General features: G+C 41.1%; 2 protein-coding genes across 4 annotated transcripts; one reads left to right on the top strand and one right to left on the bottom strand.

Moving 5' to 3' along the window:
* Positions 1–72: 72 nt before the first annotated feature.
* ino80e (INO80 complex subunit E) lies at positions 73–11,058 on the bottom strand. Of its 3 annotated transcripts, none has more exons than XM_053624784.1 (9): positions 9,649–11,058; positions 9,247–9,329; positions 9,088–9,158; positions 7,611–7,663; positions 5,043–5,115; positions 3,572–3,689; positions 3,209–3,307; positions 2,217–2,425; positions 73–136 (listed from the first exon to the last, which is right to left on the bottom strand). In XM_053624784.1, the coding sequence occupies exons 2-8, from the start codon at positions 9,325–9,327 to the stop codon at positions 2,219–2,221; spliced, it is 702 nt and encodes a 233-aa protein (XP_053480759.1). In that variant the 5' UTR covers positions 9,328–9,329; positions 9,649–11,058; the 3' UTR covers positions 73–136; positions 2,217–2,218. The 3 variants fall into 3 exon arrangements, with proteins under 3 accessions (XP_053480759.1, XP_053480753.1, XP_053480752.1); XM_053624778.1 differs by lacking the exon at positions 73–136 and adding an exon at positions 390–1,941; XM_053624777.1 differs by lacking the exon at positions 73–136 and having other exon boundaries at positions 390–2,425.
* Positions 11,059–13,080: 2,022 nt separating this feature from the next.
* On the top strand, positions 13,081–16,969 carry si:ch73-54f23.4 (zinc-binding protein A33). The gene is made up of 6 exons (XM_053624769.1): positions 13,081–13,319; positions 13,610–13,705; positions 14,273–14,506; positions 14,937–14,959; positions 15,446–15,561; positions 16,351–16,969. The coding sequence occupies exons 1-6, from the start codon at positions 13,254–13,256 to the stop codon at positions 16,899–16,901; spliced, it is 1,086 nt and encodes a 361-aa protein (XP_053480744.1). The 5' UTR covers positions 13,081–13,253; the 3' UTR covers positions 16,902–16,969.
* Positions 16,970–17,553: the final 584 nt, after the last annotated feature.

The following is a 17,553-nucleotide window of genomic DNA, read 5'->3' as shown; positions in this document are numbered from 1 at the left end:
CTGTAGTCTGTAAGCTCTGTAATCTCTGCACTGCTAAAATTTTACACTGCAGCAGTGAAGCGGGAGTTTCGGCGTCGAGTCGTTTTTTTGGGGTTTTTTTGCCGAGCTGCTCGTGCTGAATAAAAGGACCAGTACACTGTTGAAAGATTTAAATGAAAATGAGTTGACAAAAAAAATGTTTATATTTCACAGAAAAATATATTTGTAGAGTAGTATATTTCATATTCAGTTAATGTTAATAAATAAAAAGTTGATATTATATATTAGCAGTTTGATGTTCAGTGATGAAGTAGAAATGCTAGTGTTTGTGGTGAGTGAATGTGAGACTAACAGGAGGATTTTTACAATTCAGTCAATTAATTCTGTTAATATGAATGAATAACCTTCAATAAGTTTTTATTTGCATTTCTTTCAGAATTGTGGAATGAATTATTATTCATTTAAAAGAAGGCATAAAAGGCAGAACCACCAAACTATCGGATCGGCTGAGAAATGTAGTATCGGTGCATCTCTAGTCATCACTGTTTCGAAACGTTTCAAAAGTCCCATAGTTCGCCGCTAGGGGGTGTTGATCTCCAGGTGAACCAATGAAGCAGTGTTTAATATAACATTTGAACTGTTCTCCAATCAGTTTTATCATGTACGTTTATAAATCTGAAACGATTCAATAGTGTTTGGACTGATCCATGGTCAGTGTTAATCATCTGACGTGAAATCCCACCAAATTTCCTGATAAAAATAAAGAAGACATGGCCAGATGTTGTGGGTTATTACATAAACGAGAGAGAAATTTGGACTGTTTTGCATTTATTAACCTTCATTTTTCATGACCAAAATAACCTATAGTTATTCACAATGAGGAGCCTACAGGTTACAAAACCAAGCTCATTATCATTTATAGCACAGCAGTGACACCGACATGGCAATGTGTGTATCAGGCACACAGGTGACAATAAAGTGTATAATATTCCAAAAAAAATGACTCAACAGACAGACAGAATTTGTGCCATGATTAATATGTCGATAATCTACTAAACCCTTGAAAGCATACTGGGATTTAGCTTCTGGTTAATTACTATTCTAAGTTTATTATAGTGCATATAATTACATAACAAGCCGAATCTGTGTGTGTTTAAAAGCCACTAAGTCGAATAGGTGTACAGAAATTGAAACTCTCTTCTGTACCTCATTATATCATCACTTTGTAGAACGCATGGCTTCTGACTAAAGCTCGTACTGATAACTTGTACTCATTTTCCATTTCACGAGGGGAAAATGAACACGAAAATCGGATTTAGTTCTCTCTTCTTTTTTTTTTAAATTACAGAGCTAATGAAAAAGGATCACAGTGTTAACAAAAATGAATTACAATTCACCATATTTAAAAACATTTTACCTCGATGTCACAGAAACGCTGTGAGATCGCCGCTGGATGTTGAACGTGACAGTAGCAGCTAGGAGAGCATGTCTCTGTTTTTCCAAATAGTCACAATGTAAGAATATCTAGTAAGAATGGCCAGATGATTGATTTTTAAAAAGCATCTGATGTCCTTGCTGAGTAATAAGAGACATGGGTTCTGTAACAGACAGTTTGCTTACATAAATGCTGAATTATGCTGAGTCAGCAAACTCTAATTAGACTTACAATCATTCTGACATACACATGCTTTACTTGATCCTGAATTTGTACATACACATGCGTGTCTGCCAAAACTCTGTGCTTTTTATTTAATGAATATCATGAGCTACCTGGCTAAAATTCCGTTTCAATGGAAAGGCTTCTATTCAATGTCAATAGAGGAAATCCAGAAGCAGGACTTTGGCCGTACTACTTTCAGGCATGATGGTGCGGGATGTATCCGAGTTGGCGTACGACGTGCATCCAAAATCTCCGTCCGATTCGAAACCCGAGAGCTCTGACTGTGAATTCCTATAACGAGACTGTCCAGGAGGAATATTGTATTTTCCAGTTGAGTTTCCGCCCCAGACTAAACAATGACATGGTTTACATTTTTAAACCTATAAACAATCCTATGCACTGTAGCTTTAATTGTTAGATAGTTGCAATTAAAGTGTAAAAATGGTGGAGAAGAGACAATTGTAGCATGACTATAGCAAAAAAAAAAAACAAAAAAAAAACGGCTGGATAAACGGCGTTTCCTTGAGGTTTCTCTCCACTGATATTAAAGAAACACTAGAGTCTTTGTCCACTTCACCTTCACTCATTAGGAATGTCAATGACTAGGTCTGCTTCCTCTCCCTCTCCTCTCTCCTCCTCTCCTCCATCGCTTTCTCCATCACTCTCTCCTTCCTCCTCCGCGGCGTCTCCGCTCAGCATCTGCCGCGGGACCCAGCTGAACGGCCCAGACGAACCCGCACCTGGTGCACTGCCTGCTGGGTAGTTCGATGCTAATGGAGGTACCACCTGGGGGGGATAAAGAGAATGTGAAAAAAGTTATTTTGACAACCGCACACCAAAAATGTACTGATCCACCAGTCGATGATTCACCAGTCATGTTAGTGATCACAAGCAGAGCTTTGGATTTCAGCTAAATTTTCACGAAAATGAATGTTAAATATTTATGATGTTAACCGAAAAAAAGAAATTATTTGACATACTTAGGACAGTAATTTAATAATTTGCTTGAATAAACTGTATATCAGTCTCACTGCTCAGACTGTTCTTTCTCCGTCCTCCCACTTTTTTTTTTTCCCCTTTATTTTCCCTGGCTCTAATGCACCCTAATGCACTAACGGACCTTTGCTCTGCTCTTCAGGGATTTATCCGAACTGTTTATATATAAATAGTTTAATAAGATGCGATGCTGTTCCCTTTCCCTGGAATATGCCTTGTTTAATAGTTAGAGACTGTACTATAAAATGGTGCTGTTTCACCTAGGTGCAATTTAAATCCTAGACAAAACAAAACAATCTACACAGTAATGTTGGATCCTTTTCCTTAATAAATAAATGACCAAGTATAATACTTGGTCAATACCCGACCCCGACCCCCCCCCCCATTTATTTTATCGGGCTCTCTTCGTCTATTTTTAGGACTTATATTATAGAAAATTCTAAAGGGTTCACAAACTTTCAAGCACCACTGTACATTTGTACACTGTACAAAACATGTTTGTTTGTCAAAGAAGTAATCGAAGCCATTTCAGACTTCCTGTCCTCTTTTCCTCTTGTTATCTCTCGCTCTCACCTTTCCTGCAGACTCTTTTCTCTGTTTTGGTGGTTTTGGTTTTCGCTCTTTCCTCACTCGCTCAGCAGAGGGAGCCAAATAGTCAGGAGGGAAGGGTAACTGTTCACCACACACACACACACAATCCACCGCCATGTCCGCACGCACAGTCCCCACCCCATACGACATGGATCCAAAAATAAGCAGATGATGTGACGAGACAACAACAGAAAAGAGAAACAAAAGGAATGAATGAATAAGATGTCAAAATAACAAACGAACAGGACGAATATATGAAACGTTCAACGACGATTTAGACTAAAAAGCAATACGCTGATGTCAGATGAGGGAAGTGAAGTAGGCTGTGCTGTATAAACTCCTCACCGCGTTGAGATACTGAGAGGGTGCTGAAGCCTGGAGAGCGCTCGCTCCGGGGCGAGAGAGGAGAGAAAGCTGTGGGGACGAGGAGGACGCGAGGGACGGACCTCCGGGACTTCTCCTCCTGAGGTTTACACAGGTTAATGCTGAGGTTACACAGGAATGTGCTCGAGCATCAGTCTCTACACCATACAGGGCACTTGTATAGTCTTAGGATAAAATAAAGACTACACTGCTGATTTAAAAAAATTAAAATAAATTTCAAAAAACAGATAAGAGTAGGCCACACTAGGCTTTTATGCACATCGGATTGCGATGATGCTCACGGTGCTCAAAATCTGAATACATTTTCTGTCAAAAACAGATTTTGATGGTCAAACAGTACATTATATTAATTGTGGAAAAAATAAAGTGGTACAAGCTTGCATCTCCATTTCTAAATACAGTTGAGGTCATAAGTTTACATTCGCCTTGCACAATCTGCTAAAGGTTAAACTTTTTTTTTTTTTTTTTTAAACAAGAGCAATCATAAAAATTGCATTTAGTTGTTTATTTAGTGCTGCCCTGAATATGCTATTTCACATAACAGATGTTTACATACAGTCCACTGGACATAATACTAACTGAATTTACACAAATGAACCCGTTCAAAAGTTTACATACCCTCGATTATTAATCCTGTGTGTCGTTACCTGGATGATCCACGACCGTGTTTATGTTTTGTGAGAGTTCTTCATGAGCCCCTTGTTTGTCCTGAGCAGTTAAACTGCCCACTGTTCTTCAGAAAAATCCTCCAGGTCCTGCACATTCTTTGCTTTTCCAACATCTTCTGCATATTTGACCCCTTTCCAACAGTGGCTATATGATTTTGAGATCCGTCTGAGGACGACTGAGGGACTCGTACACGACTATTACATAAGGTGCAAACATTCACTGATGCTCAAGAAGGCAACACGATACATTAAGAGCCAGGGGGATGTAAACTTTTGAACAGGATGACGGTGTAAATTGTTATTATTTTGTCTTCTGGGAAACATTTAAATCTTAGGTAGCTTCTGAAGGGCAGTACTACATGAAAAAAATAAGATCTGTAAACAAAACAATAACAATTTACACAGTGAAATAGCGGAGTCAGGGCAGTACTAAATAAAACACAAAATGCATTAGGATCCTTCTTTTTTTTTTTTTTTTAAATTATTAACATTTTGCAGCTTGTGCAAGATGTATGTAAACTTATGACCTCAACTGTATGATAGAAATATTCTCTACTAATGTTGTCCACCCTTTGCCTTAATAACTTAATAAATGTTTTTCTTTTTTTCCCCCATTCACAAAAACCATAGAACACTTTTGCCCTTAACTGCACTTCACATTTGTATACGATTTTCCAAGGCAGAATGAAGAGGTAAAAACATACAGAATGCAATCAGCTACACAAATATAGGGTTAGTAACTTCAGCACATATGATGGACTCACTTCTTTCCTGGTTCCCTTTCCCTTTCTCTTGGAGCCTCTCCCTCGCTGTCTGAGGAGGCTGTGGCATCCGAGTCTGTAACACATCCGCAGCGCACAGTAGTGGTGTATTAATCCAACAATAACACAACGATACACAATAACATGTTCTTATTTCGTTCTTTCTAGAATCAGTGGAGTTTTTCTTGTGTGTTCATTTCCTGGCTTGTGATCCTGAACTCATGTGTGTGGCTTATAAGAGGCCAACCTTGACGTCATGCTTGTTCCCATTATCGTCTGCAGAAATCCTCGGAAAACTCCGTATAAAATTGGTATGGTCAAATCTGCACTACATGGAGAGTGCCTTGACGTGCACCTCAGGTGACTTTAGTGTTCGTTTATTCGATATGGCTCAAGCATGTTCACCTCACACCAACAGGGTCGGGGGTTCGATTCCCACCGCTGCCCTGTGCGTGTGTGTGTGTGGAGTTTGCATGTTCTCCCCATACTGCGAGGGTTTCCTCCAGGTACTACCGTTTCCTCCCCCAATCCAAAGACATGCATGGTAGGTCCAAAGTGTCCGCAGTGTATGAGTGGGCGTGTGAATGTGTACATGAGTGTTGGACTGGCACTCCGTCCAGGGTGTACTCTGCCTTGTGCCTGATGCTCCCGGGAATAGGCTCCAGGTTCCCCGTGACCCTGAAGGATAAGCGGTATAGAAGATGGATGGATATGACTCACGGTTTAAAAATTCTAACTTGTGAATTTGTTGAACTTTCAACCTTTTCCTATTTTCCTGTACTTCAGGTTACAATGGCAATTTGTTTGTTCTGACAAGCCTCAATGGAGTTGGGTGATGGTCGAGACCAATCTTGGATCTTGGCATTTGCACTTCTTGGACAAGCACTTACACAGCCTTGCCTTAATTGCTGCATAACGGATATTCCTCTTATTGCAGCAAGATTCTTCATTAGCCTCGCAAGCAGACACTGCAGGAGTGCAGCAGGGATGAAGTGTGCAACTGAACTGACTGCACGGCCCGCTAGGGAAAGGAAGGCGAGCTCCTCTGTGGCAGCCGAGGGTTCAACTGCTCAGCACCATCAAGAACAGAGAGAACAAGCATCCTGGATGTGCTTGGGCCAAATACAAGAGCTCTTAGTGGCAATACATACACACGGCATGGTTAATTGCAAACCTAGACGGAACTTACTACAACTGCCTCACATGTAGAGAGACTGTGACATATACTTTCGGTAAATGTCATTCTCCAAGCTTGAGGCACACCTCGGAGGACAGTACTGATAGCCCACTAATAGAGCATTCAGAAAGTCAGAGTATCACCCTGGAACATGGCATCAAGACCTCCTTGGCAAAAGTACTGCTTGATCTTACACCTAACGCACTGCACCAAATGCCTGACCTATTGTGAAGTAGATCAGCCCACGTGAGTGACTAGGCTATACTCCACAGTGTACCAGCTTCATTAAGAATCTCTTATATGTGTACAGTGGAGGAAAGCTGGGACCTGGTATAACAGCACATACATCACTATGGCGTGGAAATACGTGGAAACCACAGTCAATGCTGCCAGTAGAGAGACCAGCAGCCTTACTAATACATGATGCGACTATGGAAGTGTAGGCAGGTTCTGCCTGATTCTAGATTTGAGACACCTCAACCGGCTGTTTGTGTGCTTTGAGGAGCACCATTATGGGTTTGGCTGTCTAAAGAGAGGATAGTCCATGGTGTCAAAGAAAGTGATTGCACAGGCATACTTGAGAGGCACTAAGCCTACTTCCTGGGCAACACTAATAGGAGTGGCTTGGGCAGACATTGTGAAGCGGCGTCATAGAGTTCACCGTCAACCTTATTAATGTTCTCATCACACCCCATGGTGCGTTTGAATAACGTTTGCCATCAATCAGAAAAAAGTATCTGGCCCAAAGTAATTTAGCAGACAACAGCATTGGTCCAACATTAGTACCGCCCTCTACAGAGTGATTTCATCCTCAGTAGAGTAGAGTGCTGGGAATCATCAACACTTCTCACTTTCGGTAGAAAACAGTATCACTACCCTAGGAGTCATTTTAATACACAGTATGGTACAGTGTTACAAGATTGACTCATCTTCGATTGAGCGCAGGATCAGTACCTGAGTGACTTTTATCGTTAATAGGAAAATGATTCTTATTCTCATATAAGATTCAGTATCAGCACTTGAGTGGATCTCACCATCGTAAAGGATCATCATCACACTTGAGTGATTATCATCCTTAAGAAGGAGCGAGAGTAAGTTTTCCGCAGTCATCTTTCCACATGGAAAAAAAAAAACGTAGAAGCATTTACAGTAAGCACTGCTCCAGGAAATGCACTCCTGTGAACATAACTGTGGTTCTCTGACTAAGTGGAGGACCGCCAAGCCATCCAAGTCACTCGGGTTGACGCAAAGGGCCAGGAGGATGAGCATGACGTAGACGGGACCTTTTATAAACTACACGTGAGCTTGTCTTGGTCACGAGATGACTGCCTTGCTATCAGTACTCAGCAAGAAAATGTGCAAACATGAAAACTACGTCTGGAAAGAAGACTTACCGGACGAGTCTTCATCCACCCGCTCATACTGTAACAATCTTTCCAGCAGGAAACTGAGACAGATGAGAAAGGCACATTAGTTCACATGTAACCACGAATACATTCCTGCACATGCAAAGAAATGCTCTAGAGGAAAGATGCCTTCAAAATAATGAAATTAAATGTTTCTACATTAAAAAAAAAAAAAGTAAAGTAAAAAAAATACAGTAAAGAGCAGTAAACAGTAGCAAATGAAACAAAGTCAATATTTGGTGTGACAAAAAAATTAAAGTAAAAATAGTAGTCTCAGGTACAGTTAGTGTCGTTTTAAAAGGAAATGAGCTGCAAGTGTTATTGAGCATCTTGTAGAACCAGACACGGTTCTTCTAGAGACTTTGACTGTCATACTTGCTTCTTAATCCTGCAGCAAAAATCCAGCAGGAATCATTATGTTTTTTGTCTGAAAAGTGTCTCTTACCACTTAATATGCTGCTTTCTTTACTGACATACAAACATGTTTCTGTAACATTTCATTTCACCTTGAACTCTTTGTCATGTTCCTCAAATCATTCCTGAACAGTTTTTGCAGTGTGACGGGGAGCATTATCCTGCTGAAAGAGGCCACTGCTATTAGGGACTACCGTTGCCATGAAGGTATGTATTTGGTCTGCAACAATGTTTAGGAATGAAGTGCGTATCAAAGTAACATCCACATGAATGCCAGGACCCAAGGTTTCCCAGCAGAACATTGCCCAGAGCATCACATTTCCTCCACCAGCTTGCCGTCTTCCCATAGTGCATCCTGATGCCATCTCTTCCCCAGGTACATGACGTGCGCATACACACCTGGCTCTCCACATGATGTAAAAGAAACTGTGATTAATCAGACCAGGAGACCTTCTTCTGCTGGTCCAGTTCTGAGGCTCACATGCCAATTGTAGGTGCTTTCATCGGTTAACAGGGGTCAGCATGGGCACTCTGACTGGTCTGCAGCTACGCAGCAAGCTGCGACGCACGGTGTCGTTTGACACCTTTCTATCAAAACCAGCAGTAACTTTTTCAGCAATTTGTGCTACAGTAGCTCTTCTGTGAGATCGGACCAGACGGGCTAACCTTCACTCCCCACACGCATCAATGAGCCATGGGTGTCCATGATCCCGTCACCAGTTCAGTGGTTGTCTTTCCTTGGACCGCTTTTGGTAGGTACTAACCACTGCATACCGAGAACACCCCACAAGACCTGCCATTTTGGAGATGCTCTGACCCAGTCGTCTAGCCATCAAAATATGGTCCTTGTCAAAGTCACTCAGATTCTTACACTTGCCCATTTTTCCTGCTTCCATCACATCAACTTCGAGAGCTGACTGTTCACTTCCTGTCTAATATATCCCACTCCTTCCCAGGTGCCATCATAACAAGATAATCAATCTTATTCACCTCACCTGTCAGTGGTTTTAATGTTATGTACGCAATTACATTGGGTTAAAAAGTGTTCAACCTTTTATCTCTGGAGACCTTCAGGAGCTTTCTCTGTGCTCTTCTCAGCTCCTCTTGGAAACATTCTTGCTCCTAAAATGAAACAAGCCCAAATGAAGTGGGGTTCATCAAACATCCTACAACACACCATCAATAAGCAAAGAAAGCACAGTTTACTTACATACACCAAAAATTTTAATTTACGCTTTAGGTTTTTGTATTTCCGCTTGTAGTCCACATCTAATTCGGCTTGGCCGTTCATGTCTGGAGAGAAAAAGACATCAAGGTTCAGTGAAATATACTAGAGGTCAAATCCTTAATGCAAACACAGTGCACTATATAGGATGTAAAAAGTGCTCATAATCATTTCATGTTCCTCTCATTAGCAATTAAGCACACTGATCTCGTATAAATTTATCATGATACCTGTTAGTTTATCTATGAATTAGCTAAAATGTGAAATCATGAACTAAGAGAGCAAAATAATCCGTTAGCAACTTCGCACAGCAGCCAGTAAGTATTAAGTTCTACTGTTGTATGGTTTTATTTTTTAAATGCGTTTGCAATGAGACAGTATACTGACCTGAATTACAGACGTGTTAGAAATTGAAATATATTATTGCACATGAATGAAGATCTCAAGGCGAACAAACAGTACGCGCTTTGTTTACTTCCGCATACGTCATAACCACGCGCCGCTTGCAACTGTTTCTTCTTCTTCTTGTTAATAGCTGTTCAATCCTAGCAGCATTACCGCCACCTACCGTATTTTGTGAACTATATCCTACAATAATGATGCTCTGCCAAGATTATAGAAGCATGGTAGGAATCCAGCATCAGATGGCGCTGCGTGTTCAGCTCCTCCATCCTTTACCAGATCCCCACATAGTCCTGATCCATCCATCCATCCATTTTCTGTACCGTTTATCCTAGCTGGGTCACGGGGAACCTGGGGCACAAGGGGGGGGGGACACCCTGGATAATGATAATGAGTCTTTATTGGTCACACATACACAGTGGAATTATTTTCTTGGTAAACTGGGGTCAGAGTACAGGGTCAGCCATGATACAGCGCCCCTGGAGTAGAGAAGGTTAGAGCACAGTGGCAGCTTGGCAGCACCGGGGCTTGAACCCCAGACCTTCTGATCAGGAACCCAGAGCCTGGCCAGGCTGGGGCTTGAACCTTCTGATCAGGAACCCAGAGCCTGGCAATGCTGGGGTTTGAACCTTCCGATCAGTAACCCAGAGCCTTAACCACTATGTCACCACTGCCCTTCTGGATGGAGTGCCAATCCATTGCAGGGCACACTCACACACACACTCACACACCCATTCATACCCCGATCCAAGCATTGCACTATATTATGTCATGTAGAAATGTAAAACGTGCTCTATACCCCATGTGCATTTGCGTTTTACCCAAAATATTCACTACACTTACCGACTTACTCTTAAAACTCTCAACTGAGCTTTTACGAAATACATCATACTTATCCCATACAAATAAAACATGCTCCACAGTTTAACACCCCTCAATTGTCACACAGTCCATCTCTATGTTTCCTCATAAGTGCCAAAGTTGAATTTAAAGCCGTGTCCCAGTCTGAGCCTAGCTAATAACACTTCTTCCCTTCTATTCCTTCCCATGTACCATTTATTTGACACTGTCTACCTGATTTTATAACGCCACCTGCCTCTGCTATATCTATCTCATCTTCTCTGCCATTCTTTATTTAGTTCTCTCCGAATGATTGTTTTCATCTCACCTTTCCCCATTGACCCTTTGCTTTTCCCAAGTGCACTTTTACCTAATCTATCCGTCACCTCGTTCCCTAATACCCCAACATGTGCTGGTACCCAGCAAAAATGTATCACCACTCCCTTTGCCTTCACCCTATGCAACAGAGAGTAGACTTCCATAAGTAGATCCTCGCTTTCTGATCTTGCAGATGAAATACTCTTCAGGACTGAAGCAGAATCAGAGCATATAACCACTTTATCCAGTCTATTGTGTTCTATCCATTGGAGACCTTCGATCATTTCTGTAGTATACACTGAAAAACCTTTGTTTGATTTTTGACTTATCCTTATTTTAAAATTTAGGAATAAACACTCCTATACCTATACATTTTGTTTTATTGGATCTTTGGAACCATCTGTATAAATTTGCGTGAATGAATGAAATTTCTCACTCAATACTGAACTCGCCATATTTCCATAATTACATATCTCTATGGATATCCTAAATTCCTTTGTTCTTCTAACAGGCTTATATCAACTACTGGTTCAGGAATTTTCCAGAATGGGTTACTATTTTTTTCTTCTTCTCCAATTCAATTTATCTGTATAGCGCTTTGGTATGCAGATTTTAAATGTGCAAATTTATCCCAATTGAGCAAGCCGATGGCGACGGTGGCAAGGAAAAACTCCCTAAGGCAAGGAAAAACTCCTCTAAGATGTTAAGAGGAAGAAACCTTGAGAGGAACCAGACTCAGAAGGGAACCCATCCTCATCTGGGTAACAATAGATAGTGTAAAAAGTTCATTATGGTTTTATATGAAGTCTGTTTGGCCTTAGAAGCAGCCGTAGTCCCAGCAATCTAGAATTGGAGTAGATGAGTGCTCCATCCAGAGGTAGGACATCCGAAACGGATCAGGCATGTCCGGCGAGCAGAAAGGATCAGGATCTCTAGTATCTCCATAAAACCGTGTGTGGCTCGACAGAAGAAGAGAGGGAGAGAAGAGACTGTTAGGACTATGCTTACTACGTAAAGTTACTACCTAAAGGCACCGGCGGACAAAAGGACATATCGTCAATTCTTGTATCTTTGGCCCACTGTCCACATTTCCATCCCAAGCTATTGCCTCCACTTCATTTATATTCCCAACAGTCCTCCAAAACTCTGCGGCCTTTAGCAGCTTGCGTTCAGACATCTAATGTAAAAGCCGTATAACTTTAATATCAAATTAAAATAACCTTATTCTATTTAGCAGCACATTCAATTGAGTTAATGTATTTATTTATTTCCATATTTGTAAGTGGGTTCAAAGTAAAATAGAACTGTGTGAGACTTAATTTGCCATCGTAGCTCAGTATATCGAACCATTAAATGGGAATAAGTAACATTTGTTAACATTACATATATATATATATATATATATATATTCATGTACTGTTATCCATGTATGCAAAATAAACTATGCTGCTATGAATTCATGCGTCAGTCACCACTGATCTTTTAGGCTTGTATGTTCTGGAAACTTTAAATACCTTCAATCCGCAAATGCAACTGCAGGTTTCTAAGCTCATACCTACGGTGAGTCTGATTCAGAAGAGTCCTATCAGACAAGCAGCAAGACTAGATGAATAATACATCTGTACTGCTAAGTAATGTTTATGCACACTGACAGGACTTTGACAGGAGGTTGGTGTAGGAGCTGTTGGAAGGGGTGAGAAGAGGCTAGCAGCGTAGAAATGAAGAGATGGATGGGAAAAGGGGTGTGGAGTTTGGATGGGTGAGGGGTGGGAATGTGAAGCGGGGAAGCAAGGACTGGCAAGGATCTGACCTTTTGATTGACGTGATTTCTAATGGTGCCAAAAATGCCTTTGTCAGGACACTATGCTGCGTTGTAACCAACTCAATCGTTGATGAAATGAAAAGATTCCGAACATTTTAATCACAGAGCCCTATTTGTGAAACATAATGTTCCTCTGTTTTCACTTGTAAACACACACACGCACACACAGACCTTACAGTCAATGTCCTCTGACGTCGTCTCTTGTTGCAGAGCCGAGACAAAAATAGAACGCTCTTGTCTCATGGCCATAAATTGAGCATGTGTTGTGCTCTGTGACAGATATAAACCCAATCCCTTTGTTTTTGTCTTAGGTGTTGATGTCTTACTAGATGAAGATAGACTGGGATAGTAAAGTGTTTTGAGTGTGGGTTCTCTCATTGCATACATGTAACATATGCTCTCAGCCTGCTACACTTCTGACCAATCCCTCACTCCTGCCCCTTTTGATTTATTACTCGCACATAGTCTCTGTCCTTCGATTCTTTCTCTCTCTTTCTCTCTCTCTCTCTCTCTCTCTCACACACACACCTCCTTTTAACCGAGCCCTCTCTCTCTCTCTCTCATATGACGTCCTGAAGGTTTACCTTCCTCGGCTTGCTTCTGACAAGTAATGTACACCAATCACATGAAGGACACGAACAACAACTGCAACAAGTCTCTTCTCAATGACCAGAAGGTAAGAGTAAACTTTTGAAGTCAAGTCAAGTCAAGGCATGGAAGAGCTCGGTGCACACTTTGACCTGGATTTCTATCAATAGTGTGCCAAGAAGGCCAACAGATTATCACCTGTGTATGATTAATGATTTTTACAAATGTCTAGTTTTACTAACCTTGTCAGTAATTTTATTATCCAAATTACTACATATATATATATATATATATATATATATATATATATATATATATATATATATATATAAACATATACAGTACATATGTTCACTGATTCCTACACGTGTGCTACAGGAGAAGCTCATACAGGCGATTAAGAAGATTAAGCATGAAGTTGATGAATGCCATGAAGCAGAGAAAGACACTTATGCAGATGCAATCGATGTGGAGGTAAAGACAGGATTTATCATCTTGAAAAACTCCAGACATGATTCTTCTGAAAATATTCAGTATTTAACTGTTTAACCAATTGATCCATGTCTAAATCTCTCCAGTGTTTATTAGTACTGAATTTTCAATCCATTGATTATCTTACTGGGAGCGAATATTTAATACTGTCGGTCAGGGTTATAAGACAATGGCACTGGAGCTGAAAATGACCCCGAATGGACATGAGGAATTTATCAGCATAATTCCGTGTCCATTTTCTTTACTTTTGTCAAGAGCTGAGGTAGATGGATGGAGAAATTTGTCCATTTTTAGTGCTAAACATCCGACACTAATGCAGCATGTCAAGATCGTGCAAAGGACTAAAATAGCATTCTTAATTTAAATGTGGCTTCAGTGCGAACCCCAGGTAACATTTTAATATGTCAGCACAGCAAAATCCTTCTTCACAGTTATCTAATCATAATATTCATTTGTAAAATAAATAAATAAATAAATGAATGAATAAATCAAAAGAGAAGATGGTTCATCTGGTAGAGGTTCGTTTCTTGTCCCACTGTGTCCTCGCAGAATCAGTTTGAGGACATGGAGCGGGAAATCCGAGCGGAGTTCCAGAACCTTCATAACTTCCTGGATGAAGAGGAGGACAGGGACCTGGAACGGCTGAGGAAAGAGAGGGACAGACGAATGAAAATGCTGAAGGAGAGAGAGAGGAAGATTGCCACGCAGGGACGAGACCTGGAGAGGGCCATCGGGACTCTGAACAGCAAGCTAGCAGAAGACGACAGTCCCAAACTACTAAAGGTGCTTCTCATGGGATTATATTTACTGTATATCTGCGTATCAGTAAAAAAACAATGTTCTGCCAGCAGATTTATTCTCACAACCTTGTCGCATACTTTTACAACATCGATGCACTGTACTTAACAGATGATCATTCGATTCTATAGGAGCAACTCGAAAAGAGAGAACAGGATTTAAAAAAAAATAAAAATCTTATCTGGATTTCTGTAGTTGATTTAACTGTACGAAGCTGCATTATTTGTACGAGCAGCTTGTTAAGTGTACAGGGGGAGGTACCTCAGGAGGGTTTGGAGCAGATCCACAGAACATGCTGGATGCTATCTGGCACCGTTTAGCTCACATCACTCGAATGGCATCTAAAGTGCTGATATTGACCTGACCGGCCTGTGAAATATATGACACAATTTCGACTTTTTAAAACTTCTTTTAGGAAATCAAAGATCTCCTAAAGAGGTAAGTACAGTATTTTTGTGTAGTATGTTGTAATTATATTCATTCATAACCCACAATAACATCATTTACCCGTTTTATATTTCCTCTTTGTCACTTTCTCTTATAGAAAGTGACAGATATGTTGCACAATCTCAAACCCCCTAAGTCCCTAGGAACTCCTAGGAAGTCCTCACTCTCATTAATACATCCTTTTCCTATTAACTCCCATGTAGTGTAGTTATGTTGTAGCTGTTTACAAATGAAATGCTTGAAGGATGGAAAGGAGTCTAAATGATACTTTAGTGTTGTATTAAAGTATCATTTCATCATTCATTTAGTACTGGTTACATTATTTACCCTGAGCTACACCACCATCATTTCGTTTGTGTTTTTTAATTAAGATACTTGATTTAGTGCTTTTAACTTTTAGCTTTTAAAAAGTGAGTACACTAAGCTGGCACTTTAAATGCTTAACTCTGTCCATCTGTCTTTCCATTTCTCTGCCAGATGTGAAGTGAATTTTGTACGCCCGGCTCCAGTGGACAGCGAGATTTGCACAGGACAGTTTGTGGGTCCTATACAGTACAAGATCTGGAAACACATGAAGGCTTCTCTCTATCCAAGTACTGTTTATATTTGTTATGCTTGATGGCACAGTTTCTGTCGGCTTGTGAATGCGGAGTTGTGTGCTAGCCAGTTGAGGGCATGGTTTAGGGGATGGAGACAGAACTGAGTGAGGACTTTATTAGGAACACTAGAGTAATACTGGGTAGGGCCTCAATTCGCTCTCAAAACAGCCTCAATTCTTCGTGGCATGGATCCCACATGATGTTGGAAACATCCCTGTGAGATTCTGGTCCATGCTGATTTGATTACATCACGCAATTCCTGCGGATCTTTCATGCTGCGAATCTCCCGTACTACCATATCGCAAAGGATTCAGATCTGGTGACTGGGAAGGCCACTGAATAACATAGAACTCATTGTCATGTTTGAGACGACTTTTGCTTTGTGATATTATCATGCTGAAAGTAACCATTAGAAGGCGTGGCCATGAATTGTGGGACATAGTCAACAACAATACTCAAATAGGCTGTGTCATTCAAGCGACGACTGATTGGTATCAAGTGTCCCAAGAAAACATTCCCCACACCATTACACCATCTGTGTGCTGGCCCGTATCTGCAGGATTTTATGCATTGCACTGCTGCAACATGATTGGCTGATTAAGACAGTTGCATGAATGAGCATGTGTACAGGTGTTCCTAATAAAGTGCTCGGTAAGCATACTGTATATATACAGAAATATAAACATGACTGGAATTATCTACATACGGTAGACAAGAGGTATGACTTAATGCTTGTGTAGTTCTGTTGATTTACCTTTGTTGTGAACTCATTCTCATGCGCAGACATATCGTTGTTGACCTTCGACCCTGAGACCGCTCACCCGCTGCTGACACTGTCTGCTAACAACACAACGGTGTATTTCGAGGAGGACAAGGAAACGGTTGCAGATGAGAACAAGAAACGTTTCCACTATTACTACTGCGTGATGGGCCGAGAGGGCTTCATGCACGGTCGCCATTACTGGGAGGTGGAGGTGCGAGGCAAGACCGCATGGCGCCTGGGCGTGGCCAGGGAGGACGTGTGCCGTGGCGAGATGAACTCATCCACCACAGCAAATGGGCTGTGGACACTGGCGCTGAAGGACGGCTCAATCGTAGCCTGCACCGACCCCAAGCCCACGTTCATACGTACCGCCACTCTGCCCACCCGCATTGGCGTCTTCCTGGACTGCGACAAGGAGGAGGTGTCCTTCTACGACGCTCTCACCATGACGGCGCTCTTCTCGTTCTCCATGGATTCCATTCTAATACCCATTTACCCGTTCTACAACCCTTGCGATACAGACGACGGAAGGAACACCGCCCCGATCACCATCTTCCATCCCTCGCTCTGACACAAGGATTGAACTGATGGACTTGCAGCTCTTTTAAGTTTAACTTAGAATTTTCTCAGAAAGGCTATATGACAAAAAAAAAAAAACTCAAAAAAAAAATAAATAGCTGTTGCTTTGTTGGATCTTTTTTTTTTTTTTTCCTTTTCATTTGTTTAATAGTGTGTGTGTATGGAATGTTTGATGTCTTTCAAGCATTTACACGAGGAATAAAAATGGAACTGTGAATATAAATGTCCTAAATAACCCCTCTGTCTGGACTGAAAGTTAGTGGAAACAGAATGAAAGAGAAAAGCAGTGAGGAAGAACAGTATAGGACGGGAGAGGCGATGGAAATGGTAGATGGATGGTGAATCGGTGTCTGGGTGTTATACAGTTCACTTTATACAGCCTATAATTATCACAGTCACCTGCTGAACTCGGCACTGTAGTTACAGCGAGGAACTACTATGTAAACAATGCACTGGTGTGCAGTGGGGGGACTGTGTGTGTGTGTGTGTGTGTGTGTGTGTGTGTGTGACTGACTGTGTTTCAGAGGACTCTTCAGCTTAGACTGGCACTATTTTACAGAACTAAAACACAGAAACTGTAAGAAAAACTCAGAAACTGGGTTTTTTTTTTGTTTTTTTTTTTTTTTAGACCTTTCTTTTTATTA

This window comes from Ictalurus furcatus, chromosome 1 (genome assembly GCF_023375685.1).
Source record: "Ictalurus furcatus strain D&B chromosome 1, Billie_1.0, whole genome shotgun sequence".
Lineage (NCBI taxonomy): Eukaryota > Metazoa > Chordata > Actinopteri > Siluriformes > Ictaluridae > Ictalurus > Ictalurus furcatus.
Note: the sequence above shows the minus strand (reverse complement) of the source record. Positions and strands in the feature narration are given on the sequence as shown.

Excerpts from the sequence above, each read along its gene's own strand:
- ino80e (XM_053624784.1), bottom strand. The coding sequence starts at position 9,327 with ATGAACGGCCAAGCCGAATTAGATGTGGACTACAAGCGGAAATACAAA. Across the intron at positions 7,664-9,087 it reads AAGGTCTCCAGAGATAAAAG|TTTCCTGCTGGAAAGATTGT; the intron begins GTTGAACACTTT and ends CATCTGTCTCAG. Across the intron at positions 2,426-3,208 it reads GAAAAGAGTCTGCAGGAAAG|GTGGTACCTCCATTAGCATC; the intron begins GTGAGAGCGAGA and ends TATCCCCCCCAG.
- si:ch73-54f23.4 (XM_053624769.1), top strand. The coding sequence starts at position 13,254 with ATGTACACCAATCACATGAAGGACACGAACAACAACTGCAACAAGTCT. Across the intron at positions 14,507-14,936 it reads ACAGTCCCAAACTACTAAAG|GAAATCAAAGATCTCCTAAA; the intron begins GTGCTTCTCATG and ends AACTTCTTTTAG. Across the intron at positions 14,960-15,445 it reads ATCAAAGATCTCCTAAAGAG|ATGTGAAGTGAATTTTGTAC; the intron begins GTAAGTACAGTA and ends TTTCTCTGCCAG.